This window comes from Ailuropoda melanoleuca, chromosome 1, assembly GCF_002007445.2.
Source record: "Ailuropoda melanoleuca isolate Jingjing chromosome 1, ASM200744v2, whole genome shotgun sequence".
In the NCBI taxonomy this organism is placed as follows: domain Eukaryota; kingdom Metazoa; phylum Chordata; class Mammalia; order Carnivora; family Ursidae; genus Ailuropoda; species Ailuropoda melanoleuca.
The window spans coordinates 109,031,241-109,050,800 of record NC_048218.1 but is presented as its reverse complement, the minus strand read 5'-3'; the positions used below and the strand labels follow the sequence as shown (position 1 = coordinate 109,050,800).

Sequence of the window (19,560 nt, the reverse complement as noted above, 5' to 3'; positions counted from 1 at the left end):
GCCCCCCTTCTCCCCGGCCCCGCCCCCCACGCTGGCACTGTTCCAGTTCGCTCAGCGAGTTATTTACATAAAAGGCGTGCCCTCTGGTGCTATTTGCATGGAGACGGGGCCTTCGGCGCGAACGCAATCTCGTAGGAGCCCCGGACCGCTCCGAAGCGGCCTAATTTGCATGGGGCGGGGCCTGCTCTCAAGTACACCCCGGTGCCGCTTCCCCTTCCAGCCGGCCTCCGCCTCCTTTCTTCCGATTTCCGCGCGCGTTTTTCCGGCGCCGGCCCGCGGACAGGACCAGGATGCTCCCGAAGCGGCGCCGAGCGCGTGTCGGGTCCCCCGGCGGCCCTGCCTCCTCCACCCAACCCCGCTTCCCCGGCGTCGCCATCTACCTGGCCGAGCCGCGCATGGGCCGCAGCCGCCGGGCCTTCCTCACGCGCCTGGCGGTCTCCAAGGGCTTCAGGGTCCTGGACGCCTACAGGTGCGCGGTCGTGGAGAAGCTTGCGGCCGGGGGTGGGGCTCTTGCCCGCCGTGCCTTGGGAGGGGGGCACCCGTCTGGGGCTCCTGCCCGGGGTGCTTTGCCGGGGGGGTGGGGGGCTCCTGTCCCGGGGCCCCGGCCCGGGGCGTCTTGAGGGGGTCACCTGACCGGGGGCTCCTGCCCGGGGCGCCTTCATGGTGGGGGGGGCGCCTGCACGAGGGGCGCGGGGCGCGCGCTGCGCCCACAGGGGACCGAGGGACGCCTGTGTGGTTATGGCCATGCCGTCTGTCACGCCCCGATGACACTGCTGCGTGGTGTGAGGGCCTAAGCACAAAATACCTGTGCTCAGAATTTTGCAAGTGACCAGCCACTTTCACAAGCGGTGTTTCTTTTCAGCTGAGGGTATTAAGATCTAAAACGACGCACCTGGCAGCTGATCCCCACGGTGGAGGGGCACCTGAGGTTTCGGATTCCGAGTTAATCCTGGCGCTTCATGCTAATGTGGCTTTTCTCTCAGTGTCCTCTTCTATAAAAGGGTGCTGGCAGTTAGGGCCAGGATTGTTCTGTAGGACAGGAAAAGAATATATGCCACAGCCTCTAAAGAGCCATATGGTCGTGTGGGATGGTTAAGGGTATCACTGGCTAACCGGCTTCTGTCCTCAGTAAGTTCCTCTTGCCCTTTTAGCCAAACTGACCTCTCCCCTCTGGGCTAAGACAGTGACTTGAGTGAGTCTCCAAGATCAGCAAAAATTATGGGCTACAGAGACACTGCTGAGATTAAGGAAATGGGTTTCCATAGGTTTGAAGTTGGGAGAGCAAACAGATCAGGGGCCAGTCCCCCAGCAGCTTTTTTGTTTTTTGTTTTTTTTAAGGGATTTAACCATTTCCAGTGGTTAGACCCGCTCAGAGAGGAGTTTAGTGTACTGGGTGCTGCCCTTTTGCTTATGAGTTTGTTTCATCTGTGTAACAATGCTACACAGTAGATACATTATTATCTGCTTTAAAGAGGAGGAAATCAGGGCACAGAGAAGGAAGTGAGATGCCCAAGGCCACACAGCAAGTACGTGGCAGAGCTGGGGTTCAAAACCAAGCAGTCTGGGTGCAGCACTTAAATGAAGAGCCTCTGGTCCTACCCCCTAAGGACCTCCTTTCTCAGGGTCCAGGAGAGAGGAAGACAGACGAGTTGACAGAAACTTGGGCTGGGCTGCAGCTCTGTGGGTGATGGGGTGGCAGGCATATGCATCTGCGAGAAGGGCTTTCTGAGGACGTGGCATTTGAAGAACAAATGGGTGCTCACCAGGCAGAGGGGATAGTAAGCAAAGGCCTGGACGCACCGAGCGAGGCAGGAAGGACCTCTGGGCATCAGCTTTGTCCCCTCTCTCTGCCCAGCTCCGAGGTGACACATGTGGTGATGGAACAGACCTCAGCAGAGGAGGCCAGCTGCTGGCAGGAGCGCAGGACGGTGGCGGCCTCTCTCCGAGGATGCACCCACCCAGAGCTGCTGGACATAAGCTGGTTCACAGAAAGCATGGCAGCTGGGCAGCCCGTGCCTGTGGAGCGCCGGCACCGCCTGGAGGTGACCTGGGTGGCCTGGCATAGGGCCTGCGGAGACTGCCCCGGGGCAGGGTATAGCTCGGGGGCGGGGAGGGGGGCGAGTGACTCGTCAGCAGCACCGCCCTGCCTACAGATGAGGTGAGCAGTGGGGCTCAGCGCAGACTACCAGGGGCCCTGGGAGGCCAGGCCGTCCTGGCTTCTCCTTTCATCATTCATATGAGCTCTTGGGGTCCACTTATTTTTAGCATCCTCAGGCCTTTCTTGTTTAAGTAGTGGGATGGTAATTCCTGGTGAGGTGACCCAAGGACCAGCAGGTGGGTCTATGCCTCTGTCCCCGGGGATGCAGGTGTGGGCTCAGAGTCAGGCTTCCCATGTTCCATTCCTGGCTCTGCCTGCAGGCCACGAGCCGGTGTCCCCGTCAGCGAGGTGGGGATGACACGCACTGCTAGCCCACTTGATTGAGAGGGTTTCGGGTGGTGGAGCGCATGCGTCATGTGCGGCGACAGGAACGGTCCTCCGTGAGAGTCCGCAGGTGCTATGCCTCCTGCTGCTGTGAGCGAGGAGCCCCTCCTCGGCCTGCTCTGCCCCTCCTGTACTTGTCAGGGGCAGGGCTCTGGGGGCTGCCCGGCCCTGCCAGCCCTCAGCCTCCAAGTGGCCTCTGTATTGCCCCTCACAGGTGGCTGTGCCCGGGAAAGGACTGCCCAGCCCAGTGAGGATGCCACCCTATGCCTGCCAGCGCCCCACACCCCTCACACAACACAACACCAGCCTCTCGGTGAGCCTTGGGTTCCCAGCCTCCCTGGCGTGGGGCCAGGCCTGTTCCCGAGAGCCCTGCCACGCTGCCCTGTCCCAGCCTGGGGACAGGTGGGTGGGAGCTGGGGCGGGAGGAGTCAGGCCCTTCTGAGCCGGGTCACAGAAGGGCCTCTCCTTGCAGGAGGCTCTGGAGGTGCTGGCGGAGGCTGCAGCCTTTAAGGGCAGCGAGGGCCGCTTCCTCTCCTTCCGCAGAGCCGCCGCGGTGCTCAAGGCCCTTCCGAGCCGGGTCACAGCCCTGAGCCAGCTGCAGGGGTTGCCGCACTTCGGAGAACACTCCTGCAGGGTCGTCCAGGTCGGTGCTCTGCACGCTTGGCAGGGTGGAACCGTGAGTGCAGGCAAGTGGGTGAGGCGGCCTGGGAATCGTGAGCGCCGGGGGTTGGGGCCGAGTGCAGCTGTGGAGGCCGGCTTCTGGGCCCGGGCAAGCGACCGTCTGTGTAGATTCCTCGTCTGTAAGTGGGGGCCATACCGTGTGGCTGGTAGGGACCAGGCAGGACAGGTAGCTGGCATTGCTGGCATCGGCCCTGCTGTCTGGGATGGTGGAAGGGAACCCCTGACTTGAAGCAGCTCTTTTTAAAACACGAATTTAAGGACCCAAAATGTTAGGTCCTTCACATGTCCTGTTAAGTTGTACCATCTAAGGGGTACACTTGCCACTGGGAGAATATGTGGGGACCAAATATACTTTTGAACTCAAGCTTTTAAGTGAAGTCCCATTGCATACGTCACCCATGTTTGGAAAAGCCATGGTTTACATATCTTGGGACTTGTCATTCCTCGGAGAGGTCCCCTGTGTTCCCTGGGCCAAGGGCCATGAGGCCAGAAGCGCTGGTGCCCCCCCGGGCGTGGTCTCTATTTCTAAGTGCCCCTGGGTCCTGATAGGACAAAGCTGTCCTGCTGAGTGTTGGGGTTCCACCTGGTCCTTGGGCCCCAACTCTTGTCCCCAGTCAGGCTGAGACTTTTGCTTGGTCCCCCAGGAGCTGTTGGAACACGGGGTGTGTGAGGAGGTGGAGAGGGTCCGGCTGTCAGAGCGGTACCAGACCATGAAGGTACGTGCAGGGTGGACCCAGAAGGGCCTCGGAGCCCTCCCCGGGATGACAGCACGGTTCCAGCCACGGACGGGAGGCGAGCCGGGGCGCCCAGGGGTCAGAGAAGGTCTCGCTGAGGAGGTGAGCTAGCTGACACCCGATATGCGTGAGGCAGCCCAACAGAGCTGGGCGAGGAGAAGCTTGTGTTTAGCAAAGGGGCGTTTGTCTATCGCTCAGCACCATCTGTTCTCATTGGGCTGCCAGTGGAATATTCTCCAGTATGTTTTATCTGCCGGCATCTTAAACAGAGTGTGCTGGATAAAACGTGACTTCCCCCCGGAGCCGAGTCTATGGGGTTGCTCCTCACACTCTCTCCCCCTGTGATCTCGTGTCCTGCTTGTCACCCTGCCTGCGTCCACAGCACACCTTCCCCTGTTCTTACCACTTCCGACCTGACGCGCCAGAGCTTGCCTGGCCGCTTCCATCTCGCTGCTCTGACCCCTGTCCCATCAGCCACCTGTTGGGGGCGGGAGGCTTCCCTGGCAGGGTGGGTCATCGGTGCTCTGGGAGGTGGCCCAGAATGTGGTGAAGACCAACGGGGGGCTTCAGAGAGAAAGAGGAGCCACGTGTGAAGGACGGAGGGTCCCAGGTAGGTGCCCAGGCCAGCAGAGAGGTGGGTCAGCAATTAGGTTAACAGTTGGGTTCTGAGCATTTTTTCTGTCAGGACCCAGGCTCTTGGTTCAGGGGATCGAGGGAAGGCCGGCCGGCATAGCCCAAGATGGGCAGAGCTGTAGCCAGAGGAAGCAGGGCTCAGGGACCCAAGTGCCACCAGGGTCCTCCTCCTTTCCGCAAGCTGGCCCCCTCTGCTGGCCACCTGGTCACCTTCTGTGGGTTACGGCTTCCACCACCACACAGCCCTGACCTTCTGCTTTGCTTCCAGAAATTCCTGGGGAGGAGATTGGCTAGAGCAGGTGCCTGCCTCTGACCAGAAAGCTGTGGTCAGGGAGGAAAGAGTGACTTGCTGGGGCTGGAGTCCGCCACCGCCCCCCCCGCCCCATGTGGGAGACCCGTGTGGGGCCGGCCGCCCCCGACGAGAGGTTGGCTCCCACGCTGTAGTTCGTGTGGCTGGGCGGTGACTCCAGCTCCTGCTAAAACAACCGTCTGGTTTGCTAAGGAGGAGAACCCCAGTGCAAAGCCTTGGCTGCTGTTAGGTGGGAGCGGCGTGGTTCCCAGTGGACGGGAGGCTGTGGGGATGATTCGTGTGTGGTGCTGGAGTCACAGGCTGAGCTGCACGGGCTCTGGGGAGAGACTTTTCCAACGCAGGGGGCCGAGGCCCTCAGAGGGAGGTCCACTGGGGTCTGCCCGGGCTGTCCCCCTGCACAGGCCAGCCTTAGGGTTTGAATCCTCCTGTACGTGCACCGTGTGGCCTCGGGCAGGCTGCTTGAGCCGGACGGCCGTGAGTGGCCACGGGGGCGGCCTGGGACGGTACCGCCCTCGCCGACGGCTGTGGCCATCTGTGTCTTCTGTCAGGACTTTGCTCCTGACCACACTGTGCTCATCCCCCAAACAGCTTTTCACCGGGATCTTCGGGGTTGGGATAAAGACTGCTGACCGGTGGTACCAGGATGGGCTGCGGACCCTGGACAGCCTCCAAGGGCAGCCCCAGAGGTTGACCCAGCAGCAGAGAGCAGGTGAGCCTCCGAGAAGGACGGGGCCCGGGCCCCCCACACCGTGGAGCCCGCAGCACTGACACACGGCATGTGCCGGGGGGCTGCCTTGACGGCAGGGATGGGGTCAGTGCACGGAGGTCCCGGGGGCAGGCAGGCCCCTCTGTTTGGTGGAGTGGAGTCTGGACCTGCTGCAGCCCTTTCGCATTGAACAGTGGTGGTCACGGTGGCTGCTGTGACGTTCACACCTCCCGGCTGGACCAGGAAGGGGAGGCTGTGTCTCAACGGCCCTGTGCACAGCTTGCCAGCATGGGGCTGGGGTCCTGGTGCGCTGGCGGATGGCATGGGGACCTGCGTGGCGGGAGAGGCTCAGGACAGGGCCTGCTGAGGGCGGGGGGCCCTGTGCAGTGGAACGAACGTGAGCTTGAGAGCGTGTCAGGCCTGGGTTTGAGTCCTGTCTCGGCCACGTACTAAGTAGGTGAGCACGGCCCTGAGACTTAACTTCCCTGAGCTTCCCTTATGTTCTCTGGGAAGCACGGGGTTCTATGAGCTTCTCCGTGGGAGGCCAGCGGGTAGCAGATATTAGACTGTCCTTCCCGGGGGGCCGGGGTTAGGGCCCTAATGAACCTTTGAACGTTCTTCCCCGGGGGGGGGAGGGGAGGTCATGTGGGGTCCGAGGACGGTGAGATCCGTGGAGCCACGTGTCCGATGGAACAAGAGGTGATATCCGCGCTGGGGCCCCTCAGCTGCCTGTCCCCGTGACGTGGTCCAGAACCGCCTACTGAGAGCCCAGGCTGCCAAGCGCCGTCGCTGCCCCTCTGAAACCCCTCGTGACCGTGCGGAAGGCAGCGGTCCCCCCGCGGGGCGGAGGTGGGCCAGGGCTCCGGCTAAGGGGTTCCTGAGCGGCAGAGGCACCTCCGTCACGGCTTACCACCTTCTGGCCCATTCTATGGAGGAGAAAACTGAAGCCTTCAAAGGGGCGGTCTGCCTCGTGACTGCATCCACACTAGCATCCTGATGGGACGGACAGTAGTTCTGCCAGATGTTGCCGCGGGGGGACTGGGTGGGGGGCACGGGGGGCTTCTGCCCTTTCGTGAAGCTGCCCGGCGGTCTGCGGTTTCCTGTACTTCAAAGGGAGGAGGGGACCATGGAGAGAGTGAGCGGGCGCGGCTGGGACAGTCAGGAGACCCTGCTTCCTCAGGACTGCAGCACTACCGCGACCTGAGCGCCCCGGTCCAGCGGCCAGAGGCGGAGACCCTGCAGCAGGTGGTGGCGGCCACTGCGGCGTGTGTCCTGCCTGGGGCCACCGTGACGCTGGCGGGCGGCTTCCGGAGGTGAGGGGACTGTCAGCCCTCTAGGGAAGGCACCCGAGCTGGGCCCTGGAGTTGGGCCATCCCTCGCGGACAGGACCTGGGTGCGCACAGCAGCCACACCCCCGTGTGGCCCACCGAGTCAGACGGCGCCCCCTCAGGGGGAAGTTGCAGGGCCATGATGTGGACCTGCTCATCAGCCACCCCCAGGAGGGCCGGGAGGCGAGGCTGCTGCCCAGCGTGATGCGCCACCTGGAGAAGCAGGTGCGGGCTCCTGCTGCCTGGGCTGGACGACTGCCGGGAGGACCGCCGGGACCCTGGCCCCTGGCCCCTGCCCCGCGGTGGCCTGCCATGCCTGGTCTGCCCGCAGGGCCTTGTCCTGTACCACCAGCACCACCTCGGCTGCCCTGAAGACGCCACCCACCGGACCCGACAGAGCCACACCATGGATGCCTTCGAGAGGAGTTTCTGCATTTTCCGCCTGCCGCAACCCCCAGGCGCTGCGGTGGGGGGCGCCCAGAGCCCCGGCCCCACCGGGAGGGCCTTGCGGGTGGACCTGGTGGTTGTCCCCATCAGCCAGCTCCCCTTCGCCCTGCTTGGCTGGACTGGCTCTAAGGTAGGCGCGTGCTGCCGGGGGGGCAGGGCCTGGGGCTGGGTTGGGGGTACGCGGCCCTGCCACAACCCCGCTCTCCCCAGCATTTCCAGCGGGAGCTGCGCCGCTTCAGCCGGAAGGAGAGAGGGCTGTGGCTGAACAGCCATGGGCTGTTTGACCCCAAGCAGGTATATTGCTGGGGGGGTGGGAAGGCCTGGGGAGGTACCTGCTGGGCTCCCGCTGACCTTCCCGACCCCTCCCCACACCTTTCTGGAGGAAGCCAGCACCATGGGGGGGGCAGTTCCCAGGTCATAACACCCCCCACTCCTGTTGCAGAAGATGCGTTTCCATGTGGCCTCCGAGGAAGACATATTCAGGCACCTGGGCCTCGAGTACCTTCCCCCAGAGCAGAGAAACGCCTGAGTCTGCCTGCCGGCCCCAGTGCACTCTGGCGAGCCGGCCGTGTGGGCTCCAGGGAGAGGATGCACTGCAGGCCCAGTTCCTGGACCTTCCCGACCCCCCACCGGGAGCCCCACTATGTGGGGCACAGCTCCCCACCCCCACTTCCAGTCCAGGATCTAATGAAATGAGCACGTGTACCAAACCAAGCTCTGTGTCCTGAATGCGTTGCTGTGCACCGCCCCTATCAGCTATGGGGTGATGGTTGGGGGCGGGGGGCACCATGGCGGTGTGCCACTGGGACAGCGAGGTTGCGCACGGCGCCATCTCTGTGGTGGGGTGCTTGCAGAGCCCGAGGTATCCCGAGGCTCTGAGCTGGGGGATGAGGGCCTGGAGCTCTTCCCCACCGGGAGTCCTCCATGGGGGCACTGAAGGGCGGCCAGCATCTAGAGAGGGATGGGGCAGAGATAGGAGCTGGGGTGGGGAGGAACTTCTGGTGCTGGCCCCCACCTCCCAAGCAGGCGTCCCGTCTCTGCCTTTGCTCTTCCAAGCTCTCTTCTTAGAAGGCCTGTAACAGCAGGTCACATGGTGTCCCGCCTTGCTCCCTGCGCTCCAGCGGTTCCCTACCCTGCTCAGTAATTCCAGAGTTCTCACCATGGCCCCCAGGGGCCTGGCATTCCTGTGTCCCCGACCCCTGGCCTCCTCTGCACCCGCACTGCTCTGATGGAGCTGTAGACGCCCGCAGGGCCAGTGGGGGTCTCAGCGTCTCACGGAGGGCACTGGCCGCGCGGTGTCATCTGCTCCTCAGACCCTCAGGCCTGCTCCGGCTCCGGTGCTTTTGCCGCTGGACTGTCTGCCTGGAATACCGTCCCGACTCACAGGTCTCAGGTGAGGACCCCCCCCAACCACTTCCTGCAATAAAAAATATTCTTTAGAGTAACTTGTAGTAATGTTGACCCTTTTTGGTATATGATTTTAAGAATTGTAACCTGTGTAGACCTGTCCACCTCCACCAGGCCAACCTTGAAAATAAAACAGCCAGTTATTGTATCGGCAAACTGGGTTTATTTGGGAGTGGCGGAGGAACTGTGGTCCAGGACAGGACCAGGAGGAGGAAGCTGGGAGGGGCTGCTCTGTGTGAGTCCGATGGAGGAGGTCGGGGGCTTGGGGTGGTGCCCGCGCAGCAGGGCAGGCTTCTTCCCGAGCTGGTGTGCCGGCCAAGCCCCCCTTCGGCCTCCAGACTCTTCTAAGGGAGGTTGCCTTTGCTCCGTGTGCCCGCTCAGCGTCGGGACGCCCCCGTGCTGTCCCATCGCGGTCATGTGCTCTCCTGGTGTTTCCTTGTCCCTGTGGTTTTCCTTCTGCGAAATGTCCTGTGAGTGCAGGCAGGCTCCGCGTAAGCTTCCGAGACTGGCTCCTCTGCGTGTGCCTCTGTGAGGCCTCCGGAGTTGACCCGTGCACCCGTCGAGAACGTTGTGTCCAGGCTCTGGTGATCATGAAGAGAACCGCCGTAGATTGGACGTTCAGGTGTCCGTGTGAACATAGGTTTTCCTTTCTCTCGGGCACACGGTGGGACACGGGGTTTCCAGGGCTTACGGGGTGAGTGTGTGCCCCTTTCTAAGACCGTGCTGGCTGTCCCACCCGGGCCAGCTCGGCGTCCCCGGAGCCCGGAGCTCTGTCCTTGCCCACACTTGCTGTCTCCCGCGGGCGCGCCCCCGCCGTCTACAGCGCCGAGCACTGTTTCACTGCTACACCATCTGTGTCTCTGCTCTGCTGACGGGGCCATGTTTTTAAAAAGTGAATGCTTGGTTTTCTTACCGTTGGATTTTGAAAGCTCTTCCTGTGGTCTGTGTGTGGGTCTGTTGCTCGTTTGTGACGTGTAGCTGTTCTGGGTGTGGATTGTGTTTTCATTTCTTACCGGGGGATTTCTCAGAGCAGATTTAACTCTTACGAAGTCTGGTTTACCAGTGTATCAGTGTACCGTTTGTTTTTCTCTGTTTTCTTGTAGAGCGAGCAATTTACATTTAGATGGTGGAGTCATTTTGAGTTAATTTTAAGTGTGAGGTTTAGGTTGAAGATCTTGTATCTGCAGTTAGATGCCGGTGGTTCCAGCACCTGTGTGTCGACAAGACCATCTTTTCCCTCCCGAATTGCCCCGAACCTTCCTGAGACGTCCCTTGGCCATTTTTGTGCGGGGCTGCTTCTGGGTTCTCCTCTGTTCCATCTCTGTCTGTGCCCATCGCTTCAAAAGTACCATCCTAACTCGACTAACCTGAATTGGAGAGGAATGCCTAGTATCCGCTGGTGTGAGTCCTCGAACTTTGTTCTTTCCAAATTGTTCTGCCTGCTTTTCTTTAGACTTTCTGTATAGATTTTAGAATCAGCTTGTCTATGACGGAATACTTTGGGATTCGTGAACGCAGGATGTCTCTGAACGTCTTTGATTCCTTCCATCAGTGTTTTATGGCTTTTCAACTTAGACACCCACGCCTGCTCTGTTAGGTTTATGCCTAATTCTCTCTTTCCCTTGGAGCTGTTTCAGATTGTTTCGGTTTCCAGTTGTTCCCCGCGAGCACTCAGAAACCCGTGCGTGGATGCTTGTGCTGATACCTGACAGAACTCACTGTGAGTCTGGATTCCTGGCGGTTCTGTCTGTCCACATAAACAGCCGTCCTGTCTGTGACCGGGAACAATTTCAGGTCCCCTGTTATTTGCTTGTGTGGCCTCCAGGATTCCGCTGGGGGGCGCAGGCCTCTTTATCCCGCACCCAGTTTTGGGTTCAGCATTTCCCCATGAAGATGACAATAGAGGTCCTGCTTCTGTAGGTGCCCTTTATCAGATGAAGGAAGTTCAGTTTTATTCGTAGTTCTGAGTGTTTTTATCAGGAAGCAGTGTTGGATTTTGTCAAATGCTTTTTTTTTCATTGAGATGATCATGAGTTATTTTTGTCAAAAAACAAAACATTCGGGGGGCGCCTGGGTGGCACAGCGGTTAAGCGTCTGCCGTCGGCTCAGGGCGTGATCCCGGCGTTATGGGATCGAGCCCCCACATCAGGCTCCTCTGCTGTGAGCCTGCTTCTTCCTCTCCTACTCCCCCTGCTTGTGTTCCCTCTCTCGCTGGCTGTCTCTCTGTCGAATAAATAAATAAAATCTTAAAAAAAAAAAAAAACTTTTGGGGCACCTGGGTGGCTCAGCCAGTTATGCATCTGCCTGCAGCTCACGTCGTGATCTGAGGGTCCTGGGATCGAGCCCCACGTTGGGCTCCCTGCTCAGCAGGGAGTCTGCTTCCCCCTCTGCCTCTCACCCCTGCTCATAATCTCTCTCTCAAATGAAGAAAATCTTTAAAAAAAAAATTCTACTGATATGGTATATTAATTGGCTTTCAGATTTAAACCTCCCTGAATAGATTTCTTGGTGTATAATCCATTTATTTGTTGCTAGATTCTGTGCTGAAGTTTGTATGTTCATAACAGGTTCTGTCTGCAGCTGTCTCTGATGTCTTTGATGCGTGAGGTGTCAGGATGACTGCTACCGTTCACTCGAACCAATGTGCATTATTGTATTCAGGGCGAGTTCCTCGAAGCCAGCATGGAATTGGGTGATTTTTAGGAGTCCAAACTATAACCTGCCTTTAATTCAATGTGTTTGCCTGTGAAATTGCGGTACAGTAAGAAATGCATAAGGGCATCTGGGTGGCTCACGCAGTTTGGTGTCTTGACTCTTGATTTCAGCTCAGGTCATGATCTCAGGGTGCTGGGACCAAGCCCCATGTCAGGCTCCCTGCTCAGTGGGGAGCCTGCTTCTCCTCCCCACTCATGCTCTTTCTCTCTCTCTCTCAAATAAATAAAATCTTTTAAAAAAAATTAAAAAATAAATATGTATTTTGGTCTTCCTGGCCAGAGCTCCGAAATCCCATAAAATGTCTTGGGTGAAAGGAGTGTCTCTTTTCCATGAGGCACTCGGTGGGCTCTGGGACAGCGTCAGGATGGGGCTGGGCTCCAGAAAGTTCAGGCGGTGATTGGAAGCCTGGACCGTACAGCCCAGCCCCATCCTCGAGGGAGGGGAGAGGCGCTGGGGATGTTCCTATCAGTCACATGGGCGTGAGGAAGGCTCCGTAGATCCCTGAAGTACAGGTTCGGAGAGCTGCTGGGCTGGTGAGCACGTCTCTGTGCCAGCAGGGTGGGGCACCCCAACTCCACAAGGTCGAGGAGCAGAAGCTGCTCCAGTCAGCACCCTTCAAGACCTCACCCTATGCACCTTGTCATCTGTATGTCACTTTTATCAGATTATTGTATAACCGGCTGCTAAGTGAAAGAGTTCCCCTGAGTTCTGTGAGTTGTTCTAGCAAATTATCAAACCCAAAGAGGGGCTCATGGGAAGCCCGATCGGTAGCTGATCGGTCGGAAATACAGGTGAGCACCTGGGGCTTGTGATTGGTGTTGGAAGCGGGGGCAGTTTTGGGGGACTGAGCGCTTCCCCCGTGGGGGTCAATGCGGTCTCCAGGGAGATGGCGTTAGAGTCGAGTTAGGTGGTAGGACCCCCGGTTCTCCTTCTCGGAGAATCGCTTGGTGGGGAAAATTCACAGCTTGGATGTCAGCAGTGCTGTGAGGAGTGGAAACACCCTCGTTTCCGTCAGTTGCTATGCAGAGGACGTGCCCGTGTCCGAGCCCAGACCCCTCCCGGTTAATGAAGCTATTGCTTGGGTTGGCATTAGGCAAACAGTTGTTCTCTGTTTCTTCTTTCCTGCCCTGCTGCTCTCTTCCCGACTGTATTTCTTTGTATATATAATATTTGTGGGGGCGCCTGGGTGGCTCAGTCGGTGAAGCATCTGCCTTCTTCTCAGATCATGATCTTAGGGTCCTGGGATCGAGTCCCACATCAGGCTCCCTGCTCCGTGGGGACCCTGCTTCTCTTCTGCTCCCCCTGCTTGTGCGCGCTCTCTCTCTCGCTCACTCACTCTCTCAAATAAATAAAATCCTTAAAGAAAAATATTTAGTGGTTCTAGGAATTATATACACACTTACCTTTCATAGTGTGCTTAGAATGAATATTTTACCGCTTTGTGTGGAATGGAGAAACTTCACCACCATAAAGGTCCCTTTACCCTTCTTGTTGTAGTTTGATTCCCTCTGCATGCATTGGAACCCCCAGCAGACAGTGTTCTAATGATAAATTCTAAATGTATAAATATAGATATATATGTGTATATATATATTATATATATATATAAAACTTAAGTTTAGCTATATAGCTAAACTTAATAAAAACTGCCAATTTATCAGGAACAGATGGGTTTATTCAGGAATAAAAGAATTGCAATCCCGGACAAACAAGCTGGGCAAAACCCTAGGCAAGTCTGGGGAACGAAGGAGAAAAGGGGTGAATTGGGAGGGGCTGCTATGAACTCAAAGTGCGTTGGAGGAAGCTGGAGAGAGAAGTGTGGTGGCTTCTCGGTGGCGGAGCTGTGGCCCCGGGGTCGGGGGAAGCATCTCTCCCTCCTGCAGGAGTCACAGCCTCGGGCAAGGTCCCATCCAGGTAAGGGCGAGGTGGGCTCTTCCCATTGGGTCAGCGATGGACCCAGTGGGAGGGTTGGGAGCGCCCCCTGGCGGAGCTTCCGACTCCATCTCTGGGAGGTTTCCCTGTACTGATTCTAACTATATATGGTTTTTTTTTTTAATTTAAAAAAAAGATTTATTTATTTTAGAGAGAGAGAGCAAGAATACAAGCAGGAGGGGCAAAGGGAGAAGGAGAGAGAATCCCAAGCCTGATGTGGGGCTGGATCTCAGGACCCTGAGATCACGACCTGAGCCAAAACCAAGAGTCAGGCGCTCAACTGACTGAGCCACCCAGGCGCCCCAATATATGTATTTTTACAATTTGTGTTGCTTTTCTTGTATTCTTGATGTTCTCAATTTCCCTACAATACCATTTCTCTTCTGTCTGAAGAAGTTCATTAATATTTTCTTCGAGAGCAGCTGTTCTAGGTATGAATTCTCTTACTTTTTCTTCATCTGGGAATATCTTTATTTCACCGTCATGCCCCAGGGACATTTTTGCTGTGTAGAGAATTCTCGGGCTACGGTTCTTGCACATCAACAGTTTAAAAATATCGTTCTGCTTCCTTCTGGCCGGCATGGTATCTGGTGAGAAACCCAGAGCTTTGCAAAGAATTGCTCCCTAGGTGAAGTGAATCATTTCCCTCTGGCTGATTTCAGAATTTTTTCTTGGTCTTTAGTTTTCATACATCTCATCATGATGTGTCTGCACAAATTTCAATTCTAGAATAGTGTTGTCAGTTGTAATCACCATGCTTTACATTAGATCTTTAGATTATTCATTTTACAGACCTCTCCCCATTTCCCCCACCCCCAGTTCCTGACAATCACTTTTCTACTCTGTTTTTTTATGGATTGGACCTTTTTCTTTTTCTTTTTTAAAAGATCCCCATATAAGTCATATCATGCGGCATTTGTCTTTCTCTGGCTAATTTCACCTCGCATAATGCCCTCAAAGTCCATCCGTGTTGTTGCAAATGGCAAGGATTTTCCTTCTCATGACTGAATAATATTTCATTGTGTGTATTATATATATAATATCTATGTATATATATGATGATATGTGTGTATCACATCTTTATCTGTTCATACATCAGTGGACACTCAGCGTAGATTTCTACATCTTGGCTGCCGTGAATGCTACAGGGAACATGGGGGCGCCAACATCTCTTAAGGATTCTGTTCTCATTTCCTTCACTACACACTCAGAAGTAAGATTGCTGGATCATATGGTAGTTCTATGTTTTTAATCTTTTGAGGAGACTCCATACTGTTTCCTGGAGTGGCTGCACCAGTTGGCATTCCCACCACAGCGCTCGGGGGTGTGGATAATCTCAGCAACACTTGTCATCTTTTGTCTTTTTGGTGATGGCCATTTTAACAGGTATGAGATGGTATCTCATCGTGGTTTTGATTTACATTTCCCTGATGATGAGTGACGGGGAGCATCTTTTCAGCACCTACTGGGACTTCCTTACAGTCAGGACTGAGGGTTGGCTTCCAGAGACGCGTGGCTGCAGCACCTTGCAACTTCTAGGCCCTTCTGTGATACCCTTGGCATTTCCCAGGCCCAAGTTCAGGTCTAAAATACAGATATGGCGGGCTCCTGGGTGGCTCAGTCGTTGAGCGTCTGACTTCAGCTCAGGGTGTGATCCCGGCGTTCCGGGACAGAGTCCCACATCAGGCTCCTCGGCTGGGAGCCTGCTTCTTCCCCTCCCACTCCCCTGCTGTGTCCCCTCTCTCACTGGCTGTCTCTCTGTAACATAAATAAATAAAATCTTTAAAAAAAATAATAAAAAAAATAAAATACAGATATAGGGGCTCCTGAACTCACGTCCTTCTCTGGACACGCCAAATCCACAGGTACCGAGAAGCAGTTCCCTCTAAAAAGAAATTCAGAAACTAGCTGAACGATTCCTACATACTGGGCAAATGTGAAAATACCCACAGCAAACGGTCACCAGCGTCTCCCTGGAAGGAGCTGGTGCCTGTGTCTGCTGGCCTGGCTTTGGCAGCTGCCATCCAGAGGACGTGCCCCTTGATCACCTATTTCTGGTGGCCAGTGGGGTTGCATTTGGGGGGCCCCACAGTACTGTTCAAAGAAAGATACCGTTCTTTTTTTTTTTTTTTTAAAGATTTATTTATTTATTAGAGAGGGACAGCCAGCGAGAGAGGGAACACAAGCAGGGGGAGTGGAAGAAGCAGGCTCCTAGTGGAGAAGCCTGACGTGGGGCTCAATCCCGGAACGCCGGGATCACACCCTGAGCCGAAGGCAGACGCTTAACGACTGCGCCACCCAGGCGCCCCAAGATACCGTTCTTAAACAGCTATCTGCGCAGGGCTCAGCCCAGAGTATGCAGACTGAAATCCTATCTCCCCGGGTTTCCATGAAAGAGGACTCCTAGGACGATGGCCTCCACCTGCCAGCCTTGGGGTGTGGAGGCTCCCGTCTTAGGGGCACAGACCAGGGAGGCTGTCCCCTGGGAGGACAGCAGGGCTGGAGGGAGAGATGTCAGGGCTTCACACGCTCAGGTCTGGGTCTCGGTGTAGTAGCTGAGCCCTCTGCTGGCCTCCGGCACACCCTGTTCCATTTTCAGGAGCATGAGAGGGTGAGGGTGTGGTGGCTAGGGCAGTGGCGTGGGAGGAGCCAGGGGACCCTGGGCAGGCTCCCTCATGAGGCCACAGCTTCTGCCCCAGTGGCCTTTATCCCCCAAAATCTGAACGCAGGGGTCTGGACCCCCAGCACCAACCTAGTCCCGCTTCTGGGTGCTCCTGCTGAGCTGGGCAGGAACCCGACAACCGACAACCGGTACCTCTGGTTCTGGAGGCCCCTGGGGGGGGCATGACTCTGGGGTTTCTCTTTCTTTGAAAGGTGGTTTCAGTGGGGAGGGGCCAGCCTAGCTTGGGTGAGGGCAGGTCGGCTGGGAGAGTGCGGCAGCACCCTCTGCTCCCCTCTGGCCCAACCCCTCCAGCTCCCCGGGTTGTCTCCGCCACAACTCTGCCCTGCTCAGCTCAGCGCCCTGCCCACACCACCAGGACAGACTGCCCGCCCCAGGGCTACGGCCCCCACCCGCTCCCCTGGCTCTGCCTACAGCGACCTGACCTTTCTCTCCCTTCTGTCCCTTGAGGGGACTAGTGGAGGTGACATCTCAGTGCCTCCCAGCCTGGCCCTGGGCCACAGGCTCCTTCAGGACTCATCCCGTGGGCAGAGAGGGCAGAGGGAGCTGGGGAGGGAGGCCAGGACTCCTGAGGAAAGCCCCTGTGCAGCCCCCACGCCCGGCGGAGCAGAGCAGAGCCCCCGGGGGGAACCTCCTGGCAGCTCACGGGCATGCGCACATGCACACACATGTAATAGACATGGACACACATGTGTACATGTGACACCGGACATGCACACCTGTGCACACATACGTGTGCACGTGGGCAGAGACAGGGCCTGCACACATAAGTCCCTGGGCTCCCCTTGACACAGGCCAGCTCCCTTAGCGGGATGCACGCTCGCCCGCAGTTGTGCCCACAAGGACCGGCAGGAAGCCGCTGGGGACCGCTCTGCTGCTGCCAGCCCCACCTCTAGGGCTTGGCTGAGACTCCTGCCCTTCTCGCCGGGTCTTGCGAGCAGCCCCACCCAGCCCAGGCGCTGGTGGCTGCTGGGGCTATTTTAAGGCCGGCTCTGGGCCTGCCCTCCCCCCAAGCTTTGCTACTGGCCACCTGCCGCCGCCTGTCCCGCCTGGAATGCTGACTGGCAGTTGGCCGGGGTGGGGGCTGGGGATAGACCGTTATAAAACTGGGTGCACCTGGGAGGCCGCCGTCCCTGCCCGCAGCCCACCGCGGTTCCCGGCGCCACCATGGCCACCCACCGCCTTGTGATGGTTCGACACGGCGAGAGCTCCTGGAATCAGGAGAACCGCTTCTGTGGCTGGTTCGACGCCGAGCTGAGCGAGAAGGGGGCCCAGGAGGCCAAGCGGGGCGCCCAGGCCATCAAGGACGCCAAGATGGAGTTCGACATCTGCTACACGTCGGTGCTGAAGCGGGCCATCCGCACCCTCTGGACCATCCTGGACGGCACGGACCAGATGTGGCTGCCCGTGGTGCGCACCTGGCGCCTCAACGAGAGGCACTACGGGGGCCTCACCGGCCTCAACAAGGCCGAGACGGCCGCCAAGCACGGGGAGGAGCAGGTGAAGATCTGGAGACGCTCTTTCGACATCCCGCCGCCCCCCATGGATGAGAAGCACCCCTACTACAACTCCATCAGCAAGGTGGGGCTGCTTGGGGCACCAGGGGATGGGCTGGGGGCAGGGCCTTGAGGATGGCAGCTCCGGCGGGCGGGGGGGCTGGCTTTCTTGGGGGGGAACAGCAAGTGTGGACACCCCCAGGAGCGTCGGTACGCAGGCCTGAAGCCCGGGGAACTGCCCACTTGCGAGAGCCTCAAGGACACCATCGCCCGGGCCCTACCCTTCTGGAACGAGGAGATTGCCCCCCAGATCAAGGCTGGCAAAAGAGTGCTCATCGCGGCCCATGGGAACAGTCTGCGGGGCATCGTCAAACACCTGGAAGGTGAGGCCCAGCTGTGTGGGGGGCGTGGGCGGAGGCAGGTTGGAAGGGGTGGACGGGGCACATGCCCTTGAACCAGCTGGCCGCCAAATTCTCATCTCAGGCACGTGCCCCTGCCCATGCAGCTCTGCACACATGAGCACTCGGGATTAGGGTTCGAACTGTGAACTGGGAGGACTGAGAAACCACTTAAAAAAACCACTTTGCAAAATTTTTGTTTCACTTGTTTATGTACTGGGACATTATATACAATGAGTTTCCTTCTGGAAGGAGATTGTGGGTGGAAACGTCTGCTGCTCCGACCCAGGGCCAGGAGTCCTGGCTTCCCCGACACAAGCCTGGGAGAGATGGGAAGGCTGTGCCCAAGGACACCCGGGTCTGGGGCCGAGGCGGGGCCATCTGGCTCCAGATCCATTTGCTGTGTGGCCCTGGTCAAGTCACTTCACTTGCTGGGTCTCAACCACCCTCTCTGGGGTCGGGGCGGGGGGCTCAAAAGGCCCAGGGCAGGGCCCTGCCCACGCTCATCCCCAGCACCCCAGCTTACACCCATGCAAGGAAAAGGTAAGACCAGTCAAGAGGGTGCAGGGGTGGAGCAGTCCTTGCCCCCAGCCTGTAGCTGGGTTCCCACTAGGGAGCCCAGGCCGTGCTCCTCCACCGGGCTCCCTGATACTTCACAGAGCCTCGGCCTTCAAGCTTGTTGGGGTTGTGGAAAGGGGAAGAAGGCTGGTAGGGTGCGGGAGCCCCAAACCCCCTGCTCTGGGGGGGTCAATGGGTAGCTGGCCAGAGCACAGGCAGGGGGCCCTCCAAGGCCTGGCCAGCCCCAGTCCACCCTCCCCAAGACCCCCTAGTGCCCCTCCTTTCTGGGGGCCGGGTCCAGAAGAGAAGTGGCACTGCCATGTCCCACTGCCTGGAGAACTGGGGGGGTGGGGTGTCGGACCTGCAAAGGTCGAGCTGCTATTCCAGGCCAGGGGCTATAGAGGCCGACAGGGTCAGGTTTCCCTGGGAAACCTTGCCCTTTCCACCCAGAGCCTCCCCTCCACCCTGGTCAGAGGCCCTTCTCGCTGTCCCTCCACCACCAGTTGTCAGGAGCACCCCTGCTCCTTCCGATGGCTAGAATTTAGACCACTCTAGAAAGCAAACAGAAGAGACCAAGGGCGCGGGTCCGGGTCCCAGGGGCTCCCGGTTGGGAGCACGAGGTCCCCATTTATCACAGCTATTTCTGCAGGCCCCTCGGTCTCTCACTTCTGGCTCGACCTTCTCCGGGGGCGGGAGGGCTACTGCCTGGCTGGCCCGGCCCTCTGGCCCATAAAGGTCATGGGGCCTGCCGAATGTGAGGGTGGGCGGCTGCCTGACGGACTGGCCGAGGGGACTAAGGACCCTGTTCCCCCGGTCCAGGGATGTCAGACCAGGCCATCATGGAGCTGAACCTGCCCACGGGGATCCCCATCGTGTACGAGCTGGACCAGGCGCTGAAGCCCACCAAGCCCATGCGGTTCCTGGGTGATGAGGAAACTGTGCGGAAGGCCATGGAGGCTGTGGCCGCCCAGGGCAAGGCCAAGTGAAGGGGGTGGGCTTCTGGCAATAAAGGCACCACCTTCTACCACCTCGAGTCCAGTGTGGCCCCAGCAT

General features: G+C 58.1%; 2 protein-coding genes across 9 annotated transcripts; both read left to right on the top strand.

Annotated features, from left to right (window-relative positions):
* The first annotated feature begins 178 nt into the window (after positions 1–178).
* Positions 179–15,077, top strand: LOC105239654 (DNA polymerase mu). Of its 8 annotated transcripts, none has more exons than XM_034664796.1 (11): positions 181–469; positions 1,856–2,042; positions 2,697–2,795; positions 2,955–3,125; positions 3,808–3,879; positions 5,429–5,549; positions 6,727–6,859; positions 6,997–7,099; positions 7,206–7,451; positions 7,532–7,615; positions 7,767–7,997. In XM_034664796.1, the coding sequence occupies exons 1-11, from the start codon at positions 291–293 to the stop codon at positions 7,848–7,850; spliced, it is 1,479 nt and encodes a 492-aa protein (XP_034520687.1). In that variant the 5' UTR covers positions 181–290; the 3' UTR covers positions 7,851–7,997. The 8 variants fall into 8 exon arrangements, 7 of the variants coding, with proteins under 7 accessions (XP_034520672.1, XP_034520719.1, XP_034520713.1 ...); XM_034664790.1 differs by having other exon boundaries at positions 182–469; positions 7,764–7,997; XR_004626636.1 differs by lacking the exons at positions 6,997–7,099; positions 7,532–7,615 and adding an exon at positions 14,640–15,077 and having other exon boundaries at positions 179–469; positions 7,764–8,714.
* A 548-nt stretch (positions 15,078–15,625) lies between these two features.
* Positions 15,626–19,560, top strand: PGAM2 (phosphoglycerate mutase 2). Its single transcript, XM_002924022.4, has 3 exons — positions 15,626–17,636; positions 17,754–17,934; positions 19,327–19,560. The coding sequence occupies exons 1-3, from the start codon at positions 17,223–17,225 to the stop codon at positions 19,491–19,493; spliced, it is 762 nt and encodes a 253-aa protein (XP_002924068.1). The 5' UTR covers positions 15,626–17,222; the 3' UTR covers positions 19,494–19,560.

Excerpts from the sequence above, each read along its gene's own strand:
- LOC105239654 (XM_034664781.1), top strand. The coding sequence starts at position 291 with ATGCTCCCGAAGCGGCGCCGAGCGCGTGTCGGGTCCCCCGGCGGCCCT. Across the intron at positions 2,796-2,954 it reads AACACAACACCAGCCTCTCG|GAGGCTCTGGAGGTGCTGGC; the intron begins GTGAGCCTTGGG and ends CTCTCCTTGCAG. Across the intron at positions 6,860-7,205 it reads CTGGCGGGCGGCTTCCGGAG|GGCCTTGTCCTGTACCACCA; the intron begins GTGAGGGGACTG and ends GTCTGCCCGCAG.
- PGAM2 (XM_002924022.4), top strand. The coding sequence starts at position 17,223 with ATGGCCACCCACCGCCTTGTGATGGTTCGACACGGCGAGAGCTCCTGG. Across the intron at positions 17,637-17,753 it reads ACTACAACTCCATCAGCAAG|GAGCGTCGGTACGCAGGCCT; the intron begins GTGGGGCTGCTT and ends GGACACCCCCAG. Across the intron at positions 17,935-19,326 it reads CATCGTCAAACACCTGGAAG|GGATGTCAGACCAGGCCATC; the intron begins GTGAGGCCCAGC and ends CCCCCGGTCCAG.